Source organism: Rhineura floridana, chromosome 9 (assembly GCF_030035675.1).
Source record: "Rhineura floridana isolate rRhiFlo1 chromosome 9, rRhiFlo1.hap2, whole genome shotgun sequence".
Classification (NCBI taxonomy): Eukaryota; Metazoa; Chordata; class Lepidosauria; order Squamata; family Rhineuridae; genus Rhineura; species Rhineura floridana.
The window spans coordinates 92,982,365-93,003,055 of record NC_084488.1 but is presented as its reverse complement, the minus strand read 5'-3'; the positions used below and the strand labels follow the sequence as shown (position 1 = coordinate 93,003,055).

Here is a 20,691-nt window from a genome sequence, read left to right as displayed (position 1 = left end):
ATTATAGCTTGATCAAGTGTAGTCTTGTTTGCAGGGGCATCATTTAGGGAAGGCAGTCCATGTGCCACCTTCCCACTTCCTTTCAGATCACATATGATTGTCTCTTAGGGTGGCCATGTATCCTGCTTTACGGAGGACTGTCCTCTATTTGAAGGACTGTCAGAAGTCAGTCCTCTATTTAAAGGCATCCCCTGTTTGAACAGATGTCCTGTCCAAGTCTGATTAAAAATTAAAGAATCCTTAGAGAACAGTAGCCTTGAAGCTGCCCATTCACAGTGAACACCTGAACAGTGGAATGAGCTGGCACACAGGTCACCTGGTCATAGTCTTCCCTGCTATGGTGAGGTGTAGCTATACATATGAATTAGCATATTTATTTATTTATTATTTGATTTATATCCCACCCTTCCTCCCGTCAGGAGCCCAAGGTGGCAAACAAGCACTAAAAACACTTTAAAACATCATAAAAACGAACTTTAAAACACATTAAAACAAAACATCTTTAAAAATGTTTCTTTAAAAAAGCTTTCAAAACATCTTCTAAGATTAAAAACATTTTAAGAACATATTAAAAAGCAATTCCAACACAGATGCAGACTGGGATAGCTCTCAACTTAAAAGGCTTGTTGAAAGTGGAAGGTCTGCAATAGGCACCAAAAAGATAACAGAGATGGTGCCTGTCTAATATTTCATAGAATCATAGAATAGTAGAGTTGGAAGGGGCCTATACGGCCATCCAGTCCATTTAAGGGTAGGGAATTCCACAGGGTAGGTGCTGCCACACGAAAGGTCCACTTCCTATGTTGTGCAGAATGGACCTTCTGATAAGATGGTATCTGCAGGAGGCCCTCACCTGCAGAGTGTAGTGATCTGCTGGGTATATAAGGGATAAGACAGTCTTTCAGGTATCCTGGTCCCAAGCTATATAGGTATCCTGTATATGTAAATGCTATATAGATCTGTATCCTCTTTTGTCCCCTTTTTGGGGAATACATTTCCTCTCAGGTTCTGCACAATGCGTGATTATTACCATAAACATTTAAATGGGCTTGTGTAGGCAAGGTATGTATGCCAATGGCACAAATCCTTTTATTTCAAAAAAGCAAGTTAAATGATTCTGAAGTATAAAAAAGTAACTCCCAAAACTTATTTTTTATGTTTTTTTTAAAAAAAAACTGCCATGGTGTAATGTATTAGTATTCTTTTATTTCTATTCAATAAAACAAAATTTTATTGTCTTTCTGTACAAGACCAGAGAAATTATTCAACATCACGCAAAATACTTAAAAAAAAAAATTAAAACTACATCTCTAAAAATAATTAAATAAATAAAAATAAATATGTTGATGTGTTTGTTTTGATTTGACTACTGTCATATAACTTTATGTATTACTTGTGATGTGAAAAACAATAAATACACTTATTAAAATAAAAAATAAATCTTAAAAAGCAAGACGTTGAGTGGAAACTTGGAATAGAGGAAGCAGCTAATTCCCTCCCTCCCCCTTTTCAGTCTCACTGGCACTCGATCATAGATCCATTCCATCTTGTTTTGTGCAGATTTTTAAAAGAATGCATGAAAAGCTTGTGTTTAAATGATATGCATATTGTACACACTTTTTACATAAAATTGCATTCATCTGTAAAATTCACATTTTATATGCTCCCCTTATGCAAATTATGTATTGCTGTGGGCACTTTTTGCACACTGAAATTGCATCACAAAATCTGGATAAGTCCAGTTCTGTTCTAACCCACAAGGAAGTTTGAGAGTGTCGCATCAGGTCAGTCCATTGTAAAAAGTGGACCAAGCAAATTCCTCCACCACCCCTGGTTTAAATCGTGCTGAAAATCTCCCCTTGCACACACATACTCACACTACACACGCTGCTGTTGAAATCTGAAATGGCAGCATTGCTTTCTTGTTCTTCACATTTTGTTCTAGATCAGAAAGGGAGAACCTGTGGTCCCCCGGACTCCAACTGCCATCAGCCCCAGCAGGCATGGCCAATAGTCAGGGATGATGGTAGTCCAGCAACATCTGGAGGTCCCCAGGCTCCCCAGGCCTGTTCTAGAAGGACTGAGAGCATTTGAAAAGAAAGCAAAACGTTATTTGAAATTTAACTGCATGAACATCTCACAGAAGGTGAGGTTCAAAACAGGGGTAAATAACCCTGAATTCAAACTGAGAGTCATTTCCCCACCAAGGATTGTTGTTCTGTTTTGCTGTTCCATTTTGATGGTAAGGCCTGTTGTTCTGTTTTGATGGTAAATTCCATAGCAAAAGATCCAGTTCCCAATAAATTGTCTTGTAAGTTATAATAACCATATTTATTTGGTCACCCATCCTTTTAAATCTAAAACTCCAATTGAGACTAAAGTTCATTTTCAATTTGTTACAGCTGCTGTGGCGAGGACCACCTTTGAAAAAAAATATTATAATTTCAAGTGGAATCTTCTGGTTAAAAAGCCATTTCCTTACAAGGGAAGTTCTGGAAGATAGGAAAGGTGAGGGGGGGAAAGCCCAGAATTTTACAAGCGGTCCTAAAAAGCGTTTTGGAAGCACTGTATTAATTCAAACAATTGCAAAAACATTTTTACTGAGTCAAGAAGCATTGTCCTTGCAATGAATTTTTTAACTTAACGTTTGACAGACAGCTGTTCTGCTTTAGTGAACACATTACCCTTAACAAAACACACACGAGGTAAAATGTATCACTAGGATTTGCTCTGGGAACTGTAGAAAGGAAAGCTGTTGGCCAGTTTTGCTTTGTTGCTCTTTTTCTGGAAGCCACTTCAGGAAAAAACAAAGTTTTCCTACAAACACACACCCTAAATATAGCTCAGCACAAGCTCTCAGAACAGCACTAGGCTAATTCAGCTATTTCTCTGTAAATATTTGTTACAAATGGAGTCCCTAGATCCTTCATGACCGGATCCTGATCTCTACTGTTTTATTTGTTATTGGCACACATCCCGCAAAAGCCTTGGATGAAAAGTGTTCAGCCTACGACTGAATAGTAAACTGTTGTATGTCATTTATTTGTGACTCAACAACTGGGGGTTTCCTACTGGTCACCACAGTCATGTGAAGTAGCCTCTGCTTCTTGACTGGCTGAAGAATTTCCAGCACACTAAATAAATACAGTATTTGTGCCAAAAAGGGGGGGAGGTCTTCTTCTTTTTGCAAGACATCTGGGATTTCTGTACACCTGAAGGCCTCCTTCCATATGTTCACACATAACTAATAATATTATCCTACAACAGCAGTACAGTGAAATCAGCTAGTTTACTAGTGCATATATTTATGAATAAATTTTTCAGTTCTTGCAGGGTTGCTTTGTTTCCTAGGAGAGTCATCTGCCTGCCATGTCTGCTTAATGTCCCATACCAAATCCTCATCTCGGTTACACATTTCCCCCCCCCCCAAGACATACGTTTTCCCTCTTTTTGCAAGATCTCTTTATTCAATATGATTTTCTTCCTCTCCATGAACTCTTTCCCCCTCAGCGGAATACATTGGTAGATCTCTTTATTCTCAAAAAAAAAAAAAAAAAATTATGGGAGGTGAAGAATTTCTCAAACATACTGCATCCTTCTCAGGTGTGGCTTCTCTTCTCAAAGTGGTCATACCAATTTCCTAGAGAACCTTTAGCAAAAACCGAGTCTTTTCTGGTTTAAGAGATCTAGAGACAGGACAATGGAGCCATTATTGCCTGTGGTGCATGCACTATTGTCTCTATGGCTGCTTTCACACATGGGGCTGATTGCGCTAGTTTAATGGTTTATATTTTTATAAACCTGATTTCTAAAATCCCTTCCACACTGCAGTACCTGTTGCATTAAGGAAGAGCAGCTTTTTCAGCTTATATACTGGCATTTTGCACAACTGCCTTTCACATGGCTTGTTTTCTTCCCTCACCCATTATACACTTGTGCACTGTTCCCCACTGTGTAGGAGGTCTAAGATCTTGTCCCATCACCATGCAAACCCTCTCCCTTTAGGATCTGATTATTTTAAAATTATTTTAGTTGTATCGACACAGGGGTAGGTGTGAGAAATGCTGCTGCTATCTATGCCAATGCCAGAATACCAGTACAATTTTCATCTGGCAAAAAAAAGCCATGCGACTAAAGGGAAAGCCCTGCATGCTGGGATGCCTGTTATGTGAGTGGCTGCAGCTAGCGAAAAACTCCCATGATTTTCTGGGTTTTCAGCCATGCTAACAGGTTATTTCTGGTATCATTTATCACAGAAATTTGCACTAAACTTGCACTACATTCCACTAGAATTCCAGAGCTAGCTTGTACATTGTGTGAAAGACCACCTATAATGCGCAAATTACCAGGTAAGAAATCATCAGTATAACAGAATAAAGTGCAGTGTGAAAGCAGCCTATGTCTCTGTTCGAACAGGTATTGCACGTTTTAAGACACTATGGACAATGCAAAGGAGTGTTTACCCCAGGAATTATGAACCTTTTTCAAACCAAGGGCCACATTCTCTTCTGAGCAACTTTCCATGGGCCACATGCCAGTGGTGGGTGGGGTCAGAAGCAAAAGTGGGTGGAGCACCATATATTAATTTACTCACACGGGTCTCCCTATCCGCCATCCAGACAAGCAAGAGGCATTATCAGAATTCAAGGGCACATTCCAGCCAGGTTAAATCACTTGAGCAGAATGCAAAGCAGGGTCAGGGAGGGGCATGGCGGGGAGGGAGTGTGGCCTGGCCAGAGTCCCAAAGGCATGTGAGAGAGGCCTGGAGGGCCACATTATGCCCAGGATCCTGAGGTTCCTCACTGTGGAAAAAACAGTGGGTTGTATTCAAGTAAGTCCTGCTCAGAGTAGACCCATTGGAATTAATGAGCCCCTCTAACTGCAGGCCATAGTCCTGATCTCCCAATGCATGACTGTTATTTAGAGGGAGGTAAAACCAGATACATTAAATGCATTCATACAATTAACATTGCTTCTAGTTTGCTCCTTAAGTATCCCTTCATGGCTGATTTGAATGGAAATCCAAAATATGAAAAGTAATATGTTTTTGGGAACTGTTGCAAAACTTATCACCCTCTATCTGTGCAATCCAAGCTGGAAGGCTGTTGTGTGTGTCTGTCCCGTCCTCCCACCCACCCCCACCTCCATTGTGGGATTGCATTCTAAATCTGGAGTGCCATTTTAAAGGGAAGATCATTATCATACCACTCCTTCCATTGTTTGACTGCATTACTGGTTTGAATTACAAGATCATCCAATCAAGGATTATTTTATCCTAGTGGGTTTTTGTACGTGGCTTAGCCAAGCAGGACTCTGATCTTTACTACAGGCTGGGGGTTATTATAGCAGAGATAATAAAATACCTTATGGTATTTTCCCCCTTTCAAGTTAATGTATTAAGAATGCATTAAATCAAAGGAGTCTCCATATGACAAGATGAAATCATTGGGGAGAAAGAGCCAATAAGAACACCAACAGTAAGCAAGAAAGTTTCATGATAAACAACTAAGGCTTTATAAAGCATAATAGCATGGCAAACAGTACTTACTACCCATCTAAAACTGCAGTTCCTTCTGGTTTACATAGTTAAATTTTGCTGAGGTCCCATGGTTGAGGATTTGGGATTCTCTGGGTTGCTAATGATTTAAAATTATGTGGTTACATATTTGGTGTTCAAGAAGGCCTATTATAGCTGTGCCCTCAGTACACTGTGGTCAATTATTCAGTGTTGTACAATTTTATTTGCCTGCTGGTATGAAACCCCATCTAGCGATTCCACTGGAGATGTGACAAGCTCTGTTTTAATGGTATCCTCCAGCTCAGGAAAAATTTGTACACAAAGGACCCAAAGGACCTTTCAAAATGGAAATATTCTGGTTTGGATTTAAATTCTCCACCCACAGAGCTTTCTTAGAACTCTTAAGTTTTAGTGAATAAATAATAACAGCAAAGACAATAAGTGATTGATAAACATAAAAGATCTCGGATTACATCTCATCAAAAATGTGCATCACATTTTTTCTTGTTTTCCCCTAAACATGTTCATTTTTCCATAGTTATCTTCTGTTTTCCTGCAATTAATCATTTTTTGGCTATTCCACTGCTTATGCATCCTCATTAACCTGTTTCAATATGCATCTTACTTTGAGCCAGTTCAGCCATGGCGTTCTATATACTGAGGATAGGGCCTGAAGTATTTCTCGTGTGTTAAAATATCTGCCCACAAGAAAATTAAAAAGGCAGGTTCTTTATGCATTGCAGCTGATTTGGAAGAGACAGAATCTGGTACTTCCCATGACATTTTGAGAATGTCAGAAGCAGGATGCACCACCCATTGGAACAACCTAGAGAGCCAGTGTGGTGCAGTGGTTAGAGGAGATGTTGCACTCTGTCTCCCATCATCTCAAGCTAATATGGCCAATGGTCAGGAACCAGTCCAAGTCCAGTTTAAAGATAACGCACCCTAAGAGCAGAAGGGGCCTTGAAGTTGCCCATCTACAGTTAGCACCTGGACAGCAGACTGAGCTGGTAACACAGGTCACCTGATCACAGAATTCCCCACTGTGATGAGATGTATTTACATTTCTTTTTAAATTACAGTATTTATTTCTAAATTCTACATATAAATCATATATGCAAGTTTTATGCAAACATCCTCCCCTTTTGGGAGGCATTACATTTCCTCTTTTCTTGGCCACCCTACAGAGAGGGGATATGAAACCACATTTCCTACCCTTTGTCACTATTTCTCACTTGCAAGGAGGCTTCTAATGCCTAAACTACCACCTAAACTACACACCACAGAGGCAAATTTAGAAGCAATTATTATAATTTAAATAGAAATCCATATAATCCTAGTGGAGAATAATCGGTGGTATTAAATGCTAGTCCTACTCAGAGTAAACCCATTTATGTTAATGGTCATGACCAACTTAGGTTCATTAATTTCAGTGGGTGTACTATGAGTAGGACTTAACTGAATTCACTAATAGGCAAAAAACCTTGCAGTTTAAGAATGTACCTATAGCCCACAGATATTTCTATCAAACTTTAAAAAGCAGGGAAATTGGGTAGCTATAGTGAATGCACCAGGGGAGCAGGAGACCTGAACTCCTCTCTGAGATATTGGACTGCCCTACAAATTGGTCAAAATGCAAACACCATTTGGGTTGGTCTTTCACAATCCACTTTCTTTGTAGCTTGGAAGAATTTGGTAACCCTCACCATATGCTCAGAGGCACATGTTACCCAATTCTTCCAAGCTACACAGCAAGTGGATTGGACTGCGAAAGACCAACCCAAATTGTGTTTGCATTTTGACAAATTTGTAGGGCAGTACAATATTTCAGAGAGGAGGTCAGGTCTCCTGCTCCCCTGGTGCATTCATTATAGCTGCCCAATTTCCCTACTTTTTAAAGTTTGATAGAAATATCTGTGGGCTATAGGTACGTGCTTAAAATGTAAGTTTTTTTGCCTATTAGTGAATTTCCCTGCTTTTTAATCCGGGAGGTAAGAAATGGGATTCTGTCCAAGTTTGCTGAGAATGGATTGATCATTTGCATGCTTATTGAGTTCAATGGGATTTACTCCTCTGCAATCATGCTTAGGATAGGTAAAACTGGCCACAGAGGATGGGGAGGGGAGGAGGAGGGAGGGGAGAAAACATAGAGGGGAGGACTGGAATGCGAGCAGGCAGGAGGGAGAGGGGAGGAAAAGGACAGGTTTGATCATTTGCATGTTTATTGAGTTCAGTGGGATTTACTCCCATGCAATCATGCTTAGGATAGGAAAAACTGACCATGGGAGAGGAGGAGTGGGAGTGGGAAGGGGAAGGAGTGTATTGGAGGGGGGCAAAGGAAGGGGGAGGGGAGGGCAGGTTTGATCATTTGCTTGCTTATAGAGTTCAATCATATTTACTTCCATGCAGTCATGCTTAAGACAGGTAAAACTGACCATGGGGAGGAGGAAGGGGAGGGGGAGGAGAGGGAAGGGGAAGGAGGGGATTGGAAGGGGATGGGGATGGGGAGGGAGGGGCAAAGGAAGGGGGAGGGAAGGGCCAAGAGGGAGGGGATAGGAGGGAGGAGAAGAGAGGGTGCGTTTGATCATTTGCATACTTTTTGAGTTCAATGGGATTTATTTCTGTGCGATCATGTTTGAAAATGAAAATGGACTGCCTTCAAGTCGATCCCGACTTATGTTGACCCTATGAATAGGGTTTTCATGGTAAATGGTTTTCAGAGGTGGTTTTACAATTGCTTTCCTCTGAGGCTGAGAGGCAGTGACTGGCCCAAGGCCACCCAGTGAGCTTCATGGCTGTGTGGGGATTTGAAACCCTGGTTTCCCAGGTTGTAGTCCAAAACTGACCCGGGGGAGGGGCAGGGAGGGGAGGGGGAGGAGATTGGGTGGGTGGGCACTGGGCAGAAGGGAAGCTCCTTTCCTTTCCAAAAGGAAAACATTGTGAACAGTATAATTGATTTTAGCATTTCTCCCACCTTTTTATTATACAGCAGGCACATGTAGCCTCCCACCCAAATTTAAACCAAAGTTGTCCCTGGCCACATCCACACCAGGCCTTTATTTCACTTTGGAGAGTCATGGCTTCTCTCAAAGAATCCTGGGAAATGTAGTTAGTGAATGATGCTGAGAGTTGCTAGGAGATGCCCTGTTCCCCTCACAGACCTTCAATCAGAGTGGCCGACTGTTAAATCATTCTCTCAGGGGAATAGGAGTCTCCTCTCAGCACCCTTCACAAACTACACTTCCCAGGATGCTCTGGGGGAAGCCATGACTGTCTCAAGTGAAATCAAAGTCTGGTGTGGGTGTGGCCCCCTGATTAGGCAAGCCCAGCAGCTGTGAGTCTGGCTTTTAGAACTCTGACAGTTGGTTCTTATTGAGCATGCCCGCGTTATCAAAGGCTTCCAGCCAAAAGTTATTAAATTAATTAAAAATCAGCCAGACATTTTTTTAACTTTTAAACTGCAGAAGATGAAGGTCAAAGTATGGGGCAAGGTCAGTATTAGGATTACAGGTACTCTGTGAACATGGCTGATTTTAAATGAATTTCAACAGATTATGAGAACTCTGAGAGAAAAAAGTCCGCAAGGGCTCTGGGGTTTTTTTTCTCTCTTTTTAGACTTTGAACTCTCAATTCTCTCTGACTGTTTTGTGTATCACCATGAAAATTGAGAGTGTTGTTAAGCAAGCGTTTCTGAGTTCAGGACTCTAAGTTTTGTAAGGTTTTGTTTTGAAATGAGCTTATGGGAAGCATCAGAATGGCATGGGGCTATTTTCAATTAACATGAAGGAATGTGAAAAATCCACGCTGGCTGTGGTATACAGCCACTCTCATGGCTGTATAATACAACCTACTGTGACCAGGTGACCTGTGTGCTTGCTCAGTCTGCTGTCCAGGTGCTGATTTCAAGACCTCTGCTCTGCCCACAAGCAGGACCCGAGTGCAAGAACACTCTCCCCTCCTGAGGCTTCCGGCAACTGGTTTTCAGAAGCATGCTGCCTCTGACTAGGGTGGCAGAGCACAGCCATCATGGCTAGTAGCCATTGATAGCCCTGTCCTCCATGAATTTGTCTAATCTTCTTTTAAAGCCATCCAAGCTGGTGGCCATTACTGCATCTTGTGGGAGCAAATTCCATAGTTTAACTATGCGCTGAGTAAAGAATTACTTCCATTTGTCTGTCCTGAATCTTCCAACATTCAGCTTTTTTGAATGTCCACAAGTTCTAGTATTATAAGAGAGGGAGAAAAACTTTTCTCTATCCACTTAATGCCATGCATAATTTTATACACTTCTATCATGTCTCCTCTGACCCGCCTTTTCTCTAAACTAAAAAGCCCCAAATGCTGCAACCTTTCCTCGTAAGGGAGTCGCTCCATCCCCTTGATCATTCTGGTTGCCCTCTTCTGAACCTTTTCCAACTCTATAATATCCTTTTTGAGATGAGGCGACCAGAACTGTACACAGTATTCCAAATGCGGCTGCACCATAGATTTATACAACAGCATTATGATATCGGCTGTTTTATTTTCAATACCTTTCCTAATTATCCCTAGCATGGAATTTGCCTTTTTCACAGCTGCTGCACACTGGGTCGACATTTTCATCGTGCTGTCCACTACAACCCCGAGGTCTCTCTCCTGGTCGGTCACCGCCAGTTCAGACCCCATGAGCGTATATGTGAAATTAAGATTTTTTGCTCCAATATTTATTTAAGAAGCATTTTGAAGGCAGACTGATTAATCATCCTAAGCCAAGGCACATTGAACACTATTCCTAGATTCATTTTTAATGTGGACAGTGGAATCATTTCAGTTGTACTCCATTAATCTACAATGGGATCACTTTTTGTAACTTTCTAATAGCTACAAGTAGCAAAACAAAGCCATTTATTCCATTTGTTTTGTGCATTTGGGCTCTAACATTTTCCAAAGTCATTATCTCACTATAAACAGAGGCAACTATCTTACAACTGTGATTCTGGCCCACATGCATTGGCTGCCTGTATGTTTCTGAGCTCAATTCAAGGTGCTGGTTTTGACCTATAAAGCCTTACATGGCTTGGGACCACAATACCTGATGGAACGCCTCTCCCGATATGAACCCACCTGTACACTACGTTCAAGATCAAAGGCCCTCCTCTGGGTGCCTACTCCAAGGGAAGCTTGGAGGGTGGCAACAAGGGAGAGGGCCTTTTCAGTGGTGGCCCCCAAATTATGGAATGATTTTCCTGATGAGGTGTGCCTGGCACCAACACTGTTATCTTTTCGGTGCCAGGTCAAGACTTCCCTCTTCTCCCAGGCATTTTAGCTTGTGTTTTAAATTGTTTTTATATTGTTTTAAATTTTAAAATTGTGTTTTAAATTGTTTTTAAAATATGTGTTTTAAATTGTATATTTGTTTTAATGTTTTTGATTGCTGTAAACTGCCCAGAGAGCTTCGGCTATGGGGAAGTATACAAGTGCAATAAATAAATAAATAAATTGTATCAAAGAAATAAAGCAGTGGTTCCCAGCCTCGGGACTGTGATCCCCAGGTGGCCCGTGAACTAATCTGGAGGGAGCTGCAAACAGTAAAGAAGTGAATTATTTATTAATTTTTTTTTAAAAAAAAGTCTTCTCTCCCTGGATGCTCCCCACTGCAAAGCAGATGACACCTCTCTCTTGCTCCATTTTTCAGGCACGCCGAGGGCAGGCATCTACCTATAACACATATGGCAGATGCCCAAGGAGGCTGAGGGTGGAGCTACCAGGAAGAAGAAGAGATTACTATCCCGACTGCCGACTCCTCGCACTTCTGCTGCTGATGATGCCCTTACTCAGAATGAGAGGAGAGGGCTTTTTGTGAAGCAAAAAGAAGCAAGGCTGCAAGGAAAAGCTGCTTTCCCCCTTCCTTCCTGGCAGCCAGATTGCCTGCTTTTCTTGACTCCTGCTTCGTTGCCACCTCCTTTCAAAAATTATTCCTATTTGCAAAGCTGCCCAGATCTCGTCTTCGGCCCAGATGGAGCCAAGGAGCAGTGAGGAAACTCAGGACTTGCTCACCCCCCATTTCTGAGGCTAGGTGTGTGTGCCAGTGTCCCTCATTTCTTCCACCTACATTCTGCACCCTCAATCTCTTTCTCCAAGATGCTGCAGCAGTTGAGGGTTTTCCCCCTCCCACGTGCCCAAATGCATGCAGGCCTGCAGATGCTTGCAGGAGGGGCAGGTGTGTTTGGGTGTGTGCATGCGCTGATCTGCCTTCTGCTCCACTCTCATTCCTCAAGTGCATGCTAACCAAGTCATCAGTTCTGATGATCATCCCAAGGCCTAAAAGCACTAAACACCCCCTCCTCAATCTATCCACCCTTTTGCCTTCACAATCTAACATCCCCATCACTACCACATTGCTGCTTCTTGATGATGATTTTTAAAAAGCTCAGCAGGTTGGCTGAGGCTGGTGTCCACATACCGCAGCTGAAATATATTTATTTATTTATTTATTATTGCATTTATATCCCACCTTTCCTCCAAGTTGCTCAAGGTGGTGTACATGTCCCCCCCCCTTTCCATTTTATCCTTATACCAATTCTGTGAGATAGGTCAAGCTGAGAGACTGTGTCTGGCCCAAGGTCACCCAGTGGACTTCATGGCCGGGTGGGGATTTGAACCTGGATCTTAGTCCAACACTGTAATCCATTGGTGTTGAGAGACAGGACTGTTCATCTTCAGACAGTGGGGGCAGGGATACCAATTAGATTGGAACTTTGCTTTAAGAAAAGAAAGCAACTGCAAGGAGCTTTTTATGGAAAGGGATGTTTGGAGATGTGAGTTTTGCCATGCACCATTTTTTCAATTAACAGAGACTAAAATTACAATTAGAGTGGGGGGGGGTCACAAAACTTTTTGAGCTTACAAAGGGGATCCTGTACTCATACAGGTTGAGAACCACTGAAATAAAGTGCCATAAGGGCAAAGGAAAACAAAGGAAAAATACAAAGCCTTGTTCTTTCAACACATAAGTTCTTGTGTTCCTCAAAATAATATTTTATTAATATCTAAACAAATCAGGTAGAACTACTAATCTATATTAAAATATTAAAATGTGTGCTAATTGTTCTGCATATATGAAACCATTCTTCTTAGAGGCAGCAGACTTCTAGCTTTGAAACCATGAATGTCATCAAAGTAAATTATTGGCAGAAGAGTGCTTTCTGTAGAATCACAGTCAAAATCATTTTCATTTTTAAAAGGTTAATGACTGACGATACTTGTAGAGTTAAACATATTGGCCACAATTACCAGGAATGTCAGCCATATAGGGACGGCCCCCAGGAATTATTTAGGGTAACATACTACCCCAAAACCCATTCACTCCCCACCCCAGTTTTCCATCAAAGTATACAGTATTATGGCCTGGCCTACATACCATGGATTAAATTGTTGCTAATTTATGGCTTTTGCCACCTCTCTGTTCTTTCAAACTAGTTTTTTCTGGAGATGCAATTATAGAACGTACTTCTCATTATTCTATAGGTGACAATGAGTTTCCTGTGCTCCACCACAGGATCTCCCCCTTGACATGAGCAACTCTGGGAACATCCTTTGCTTCCAAGTCCTTAGAAGGATAGCTTCCTGGAAATAAGTCCTACTGATGTTAATAGAACTTATTTTCCAGTTAAGTGGTCTATGTGCAGCTCATGATAACAAGATGTAATAAAACTGATGTATTGTCTAACTACTTTTCCCACACTGCTATAAGTTGCCTCAGACCAGTGATAAGGGATAGTTTATACACTTAGCATAAAACAAATGATGGTGTTCTTTCTGGACTTTATGGCTTCAGGCTGCAGATTAATGTTTAAATGCCTGCCCCGCACATAGAAAAACAGGAAATCAAGGGGAAGGTGAAACAACATTTTCTACTGACATGCTAGGTTTTGTTGTACAAGGATGGTCTGTGGAGAAGCCTTTGAGCTTTGCCTTTGTGTCTTCTCTCTGTGAAATGCCTTGCCAAGTGAGGCTCATCAGTCCCCATGACTATACAGTAGTTCAGGTGCTGGTGACTTCAAGACTAGATTACTGAAATGAATTCTATGTTGAGCTTCCCTTGCACTTGACCCAGAAACTGTAATTAGTGCCCGATTATTGATGGGAGTGAGACCCTGTCAGCATATAACACCCCCGATCAGAGATCTACACTGGTTGTGAATTTGTTACCAGGACAAGTTCAAAGTGTCGCTACTGGTATATAAAGCCTTATCTGATATGTGCCCACTTGAACACTTTGTTCTGCAGAACAGGAAATTACGGGCACCACATAATACTTGTTCTGCACTTGCAAGAAGTAATTCTTTTAGTGTGGCTGCACCTATTCTTTGGAAACCGCTGCCTATTAACATTAGGCAGGCACCTTTGTTGTTTTCCTTTCGGTGCCTGCTTAAAACTTTTTTGTTTAGGCAAGATTATCATAGATGTTGATGTATTTTTAAAAATGTAGTTAGTTGCTGTTTTAATTGTTTTAGAAATATTTTAATTACTTGTTCTATTGATAATTTAAAATGTTCTTTGTAAACTGCTTAGAGGGGTTTTTTTACATTCAAGCAGTATATCCATTTTGTTCAATCAAATAAGTAAAAATATATTGCCTCTAGCAGCTGGTAAAGAGCTGGCTTTTTAGAAAATGCTTTTGGTTAGAATCAGAATCATAGAATCATAGAGTTGGAAGGGACCTTGTAGGCCATCGAGTCCAACCCCCTGCTTACAGCAGGAAATCCACAGCTAGAGCATCTCCCGCAGATAGCTGTCCAGCCTCTGCTTGAAGACATCCAGCGAAGGGGATCCCACCACCTCCCTAGGCAGTTGGTTCCATTGCCGAACTGCCCTTACTGTCAAGAAGTTCCTTCTAATGTCCAATCTGAATCTACGCTCCTGCAACTTAAAACCATTAGACCTAGTCCTACCCTCTGGGGCAGCAGAGAACAAATCTGTACCCTCCTCTATGTGACAGCCCTTCAGGTACTTAAAGAGTGCAATCATGTCACCCCTCAGCCTTCTCTTCACCAGACTGAACATGCCAAGTTCCTTCGACCTTTCCTCATAAGACTTGTTCTCCATACCGGCTATCATCCTTGTCGCCCTCTTCTGAACCCACTCTAACTTGTCTATATCTTTATCTAATTCGGCTGGGTCACTTCTGTTACTTTTGTGCTGTGCTGGAATTTGTTTAACATGTTGGTTACTATTAATTTGTTAATTTGAACATATTCTGCACTTTTTAAAAGGGATTTTATCTTTTGCTAGCTGCCTTAAGTCTCCCTGATGAAATAGGCAGAATAGTTTTTAAAATTATTACTATTCCTATTATTATGTAATGAATAAATAGAACAATACCCCACCTGAAGCCTGTAGTGGTACAGACCAACAGCTTTGCCACTCACTTTTGCTGGATGTATAAACTGACCCTACTTTATATCAACAATGGGGAGATCCATTACCGGCTTGCTAAGATCTTTATTCACTGAGTGAAGTCCCAGCTCCAAAACAGCATTTCCTTTGTCAGACCTACTTATTCAATAGTGAGGAGCTGAATGTCTTCATCATAGCATAAGGCATCAAACTTAATAATTTTATATGCTAGAGTTTACTTACGTGTCATTATTTTAAACCTAATGACCCTGGATGTTATGCATTAAATATTGACTTTCTCATCATTGTTTTAAACCTAAAGACCCAGAGTTCCTGCATAAGGACCTTCGTAAGCAATTGTACACAGCAATGGAGCTGTGGGTTGATAAAAATATGAGCAAGTGCAAGCAAGGAATCCCAACTTTAATAAAACGTTTCTTCGGTACCATGGTTTTCACTGCTCTCCCAAGTGGAAGTCCTTTAAGTTTATGATCATATTTTAATCAAGTACAGATACGTATCCCCTGCCGCCGCCCCCCCCCATGATTCAGCTACTTAACTTACACATTCAAATTCTCCTGATAGTGAGTTTCTCTTAGGCTGTTTTACTCTCACTGTCCCAAAAGCTTACCCATAATAGACTAAGGAGTGTAAATAGTGAGTTTCCTTTTTCCCTCAGTTTAGCAATTTCCCCTCAATCTTGCTGTATGGTTTTATTTTCATGTTTTCAGCATTTTAAACTTCATTTCAAAATAAAATTTCACACTGTATCAAAAATGCTTATTGATTATTCCTTGGAGGCAAAACTTTTGTCTCCATTCTCATTTTTAGTAGCAAACAAGTTTTCCACGACTGTTGCAGAACTTCAACAGATTGCTCATAGCATATCAAGTAGTTCTGGGTCTTATTGACCAATTGTGTTCAACGGCACTCCAGCCATTGTGTACAGTGCATATAAGTGATTGTGTCCTTCATGCCCAGGAGACTTAACCATCTACATTACATAGACAAGTCAGGGATGTATAATGGGCATCAAATATATCAGAGCTTTAGGGAGTGGTGGAGGAGGAAGTGAGGGTAAGGGTAGAAGGAGACATTAGAGAGGGCTTTGCTCAGAAGTAATTCTTGATGGAGAACTTCAAGGAAAAGAGATATTGTGGGTAGACCTTGAATGTTTTGGTAGCAAGGGTAGGATTTTCAGGTAGCAAGGCTGGAAAATATTTCTGTCTGGCCCTGGAGATTCACTGAAAATGAAAGGAGACAATACTGGGCGGACAGACTGACACATGCTGGACCAACGGACTGACTCAGTATAATGCAGCTTCCTATATTCCTAAGTCATTTGCTGAACATAAAGGAGATCTAGCCAACCACATGGGGCAGCATGGGGCAAGGAATGGATATGGAAATGGAAGAAGAAAGCAAAGGGAGGGGGATAGCCAATGGCTTTGTGATGGGATAAGCAAGTCCCCCCTTTATTATACTAGATTTTTTTAAAAGCTTTCTAGGACACCATGAAGGGGGATCCCCATCAATATATCACATATGATTAGAGAAATTCAATATGTGAGTGAACAGTCAACGTCTTCTGCGTTACCTGTTTTGCTACCTGGCCCATCCCTGCAAACCAAGTCATCACAAATAAATGGTGCCAATGTCATTTACTGATCTAGGGTGTGTTCTGGGCTGAATTCTGGCATTGTTTTCTGCCATTCTTAATGGGTAAAAGCAAAGCCAGAATATTCACCGACTCCCCCATTAGCTATCATTACAATCCGCCATGGCAGCGTTGTCTGTCTCCACTTAGTGTCCATCTGAAATCCAAGGCTTGTGAAAGTTTTCTTCCTTGAAGTGTCACTGTGTCATTTACGATGTCGATGGGGCTGAGTGTTGAATGACAGTCTTTCATGCCCTCCCATTGAAGTACACATCTGCTATTATATCTTTGCTGAAATTCAAGGGGGTGTCCCTTTGTTTCAGTGTTCATAATTAACTGAATGGGGGAAAGGTTCAAAAGTCAAACAACAAACCTATGTATTGCCCTTTCCCCAAATATTACACATTTTCCTCCTTGAGAAGTATGTGCTTCATTATAAATGGTTGCGCACATCCTCTTATTATGAAGGTACTTTAGAAATGTTGGGAGATCCAATCGCTTGGTCACCAAATGGAGTGACTTAGCAGACACCATTTATTTATTTATTTATATTTATTTATTTATTAAATTTATATACCGCCCGACTAGCAATAGCTCTCTGGGCGGTGAACACAAAAACCATCTCCCTTTTGAAAGACGTCGGTTAAGGATAAAGAGAAACTGCACCCAGTGGCCCTTTCCTTGTTGATTGGAACTTAGTAATTCAGTTGTTACACAGTCTGTCTTCTTGTGGCTCATAGCAAGCTGCTGTATCTTAGCAGCCTAAGGCTGTCTGAGTGCACAATCAGGAGAGATTTGTCCCCTGTCCCCTCTCCCCACTTAGGAAAAACAATGCATAACTTTCTATGTGCTTCACGGTTTGTGGAATGCAGAGCACCTAAGTCATTCAAGAACACACACCCCATGCTTAAATAAAGATGCAATGTCTCCAAACATCTCTTCAGCAGCCGAGGAAAGAAAACATTAATGTCCAGCAACCCGGATGGGTGACCATCCCCCAGTGACCAGCCAGTTACTCTTCTCTGTCCTTACCAGACCAGGTGTGAGCAAAGAAAAGGCCAGCATTCCTTGCGAGCATCTAAATGTCAAAGCAGAGGTGTTGCAGTTCTCCTTACTGGTTAAAACTGGATCAGGTCTCCTCACTTCTTAAAACTTAAAAATAACTTTGGGGGGGTTGCATGCACAAACTGCACCAGGGCAGTTATACTTGGGGAGGTAGAACTAAAAACAGCTATAGTGGAGGGAAAGGATGAAAGGCTCCCTCACCCAGATCCATTGTGCCACGCCAGTTTTCCACAGCTGCTTTTAAGATTTAAATGTTTTGGGGAGATCTGGTCACAAATCTCTGGAGTCACATCTGTTTTGGCACTAAAATCCAACTAATTTGATGGGGGAGGCACTGTGGGGATGGAATGGAGGGTAGTGGAGCAGTTCCGGGCTTCACATCCCCACAAATTGATTTGACACAGGTCCTGTTTCTACAGCCACTCACGTCTTCCTTGGTGTGTGTATGTGTGTGTGTGGTGTGGTAGTGGTGGTCCTGGGACTGAGAGAGCAGGATTTGATTCCTGGGCTCTCCTGTTACTGACCTGTAATGTGAAATTTAGCATTGCCACGCTGATCCTGTACTAGGCTAAGTACTTGGAAATCAGCCCCATTAATTTCATTTAAGTGTGTTTAGTGCAACTCTCCAAAGTGGCTGCACTACTGCTACACAACAAACAGCAAAATGATGCAAAAGGATCATTCTGCCTATTATAATAGTAACATTGCTGCTGTTGGCTACTGCTCTGTAAAATGCATCCCAGTTCTTCCATGGAGCTCAAGGCAGCAAACACGATTCTCCTTGCCATGCATTTTATCTCCCCATTAATCCTGTGAAGTGTGTACTACGTTTGTGCCAGGGGCTGTATAGACTAGACTCGGGTGTGTGGGTGTGTTTGTGGGTGTTTTACCATTCATGTCTTTTTGTTGTTGTTGTTATTGTTGGGTTGTCTCCGATGCTTGTTCCACCCAGAGTAGGTCCATTGAGATCAATGGGCACAAGTGCCTTGGATCCATTGATGTCAATGGGTTTGCTCTGAGCAGGAGTGGCAGCAGATACAGCCACCCATTGTCAGTTTGGGATTCCAGAACAAGAGAGCCTCCATATTCAGGGGCAGTCTATCTCTGAATGCTTGAGGACACCTAACGGGGATGAACAGAACCCTAATCCTTGGAAGCCAGTCCTGATGTTTCCAAAAGGAAGGTTGGCTTTTTGAAGAATCTGCACACATCTGCCGAGGAGTTTGGTCAGCAAGCGGAAGGGCAGAACCAGGATGAGGAAGGAAGGGCTTTATTCCTTATTTATTAGTTTCACTAGAAAGGAAGGAAGGAAAGAAGGAAGGAAAGAAGGAAGACCTCTTACCTCGCCTTGCCGGTGATAATGCTTCAGCCCTTTGCCCGCCTGGCCCAAGACTTTGCCCTTCTTGCTGCTCCCGAGAGCCAGTCCTTGGTGGAAGGTGGTCGACCTGTTGGTCGTCGCCTGCGTCGGCGTCTCGCCCATCAGGGTGGACTTGATGGAGTTGACCTTAGTGCCGTCTAGCTGCGAGCTCTCGACTACTAGGACCGCGGCTAGGAAGAGGAGAGGGCGGGAAGAGGAGGAGAACGTGTTCCAGCTCCGCATGATCATCTCCCCTCGCCCCAGAAAGGAAGGCTTCTTCGTTTCCGGGGATGGGATATATTAGCTGAGCTAATCTTCTAGGTAGGCAGGTAGCCCCTTCTGCTTCTTCTAGTTCCTGCTTGGTTTTCCTCCACGCTCGGGAAGCGCAGGGATGCGCCTCAAAGGCCCCAGAGGGTCATTTTGGAAGGCGACTTCGCTCCGTGGGGGATCTTGGCAGGAGAGGCAGCCCCGGGAGAAAAAGGACTGGCGGGCCAGCTGGTCCGTGCGGGCGGCGGCGGCAGCGGCGGCCCCCGGGGAGCTTCTCCACCCGCGGAGCGGTGCTGGCGCTTCCGAAAAGAGGGAGCGAGGCCGGCGGTCCCGGGTCGCCCCCCCCTACTCCGCCTGGAGCTGCTTCCGCGGGAGCAGCCTGCGGGGCAAACTCAAACCAGACGCGCTCCCAGCAAAGGCTGGCCTGGCGAACTTCAAGCGCTTGATCGCTCGCCCGCTCGGTCTCCCTCCTTCGCTTCTCTTCTGTCTGGAAAGAGACAGGATCGCCGCCCCCTTCAGTTAGCTGGTCCCGGACATCCCGATGGGAGGCGAGCGAGAGACCGGTTGGACGGAAGACCAACCAGCGCCCAGCCAGGCAGACGCTGAAGCAGCCGCCTCGTCCCTCCGTCGGCCGTCGGGCCGTTCCCCTTCAGTAGCCTCGCTCTCCCCGGCTCTCCTTCTGCCCCTTTCGCTTTTATAGCTTTCCCCGGCGGAGTTCGCTTTTTCCTCCGCCCCCCAAAGCCGCGGAGCGACAGGGAGGGAAGCTGACTCATCCCCTCCTCGCCCACTCCCCACCTCTCCTCCCAGTCCCACCCGGCGCCTTCCTCCTTCCCCACACCTCCTGCTCCTCCCTCGATCCCTTGGAGGAGAGAAGGGGAATAACAAAAAATATCAGCCCTGGAAGGGCGTGTCCCTGCACATGTACAGAGTGCCATCCCGCATTCACAGACCTTCTTTGACGTCTGAAGGGTTCGCCCAGCTCTCCCAAGCCCTTTTATTTTCATATGAAGAGGCCAGGTGGCTTCCAGAAAGGTTGAGGGCCTCTCTTTTTAGAAATGAAGTCCGGTCAAGATTGCTAAATTTAAGGGAGGCACAGAACGCTTTCCCACTCTGCGCCCAGAGCTCTGTGCAAGACCAAAAAGCTATCAACCTTTGACACCAAATTTAGTTCAATTGAAAATAATGTATCATAACTGCTCTCGCTCGCTCGCTCGCTAGTTCTGTCACACACACGCACAGGGCCGCTGAAGTTCGCTCCGGAATAGGAACCACAGATCAGTTGTGGGTGGGTAATTCTTCTAAGTTACTCTGAAACAGAGGTGTAGTCGTCCAGGTCTCAGAGGGTCTTAGACCCTTTCCCTTTTTTGGGAGCAGGGTCCAGCAGGGTCCCTCTGTCTTCCTCATCCTATGGCACAATCAGCATGAAAGGGGAGTGTGTTAGCCACTGAG

At 43.1% G+C, this 20,691-nt stretch overlaps 1 protein-coding gene across 1 annotated transcript in view; it reads right to left on the bottom strand.

Annotated features, from left to right (window-relative positions):
- DKK2 (dickkopf WNT signaling pathway inhibitor 2) overlaps positions 1-19,872 on the bottom strand; it is a 94,012-nt gene extending 74,140 nt beyond the window's left edge. Inside the window, exon 1 of the mRNA XM_061584523.1 lies at positions 18,961-19,872. Within this exon, the coding sequence (XP_061440507.1) occupies positions 18,961-19,224 (264 nt within the window). The 5' untranslated portion in view covers positions 19,225-19,872. The remainder of the gene's footprint in view (positions 1-18,960) is intronic.
- Between the last annotated feature and the right edge of the window lie 819 nt (positions 19,873-20,691).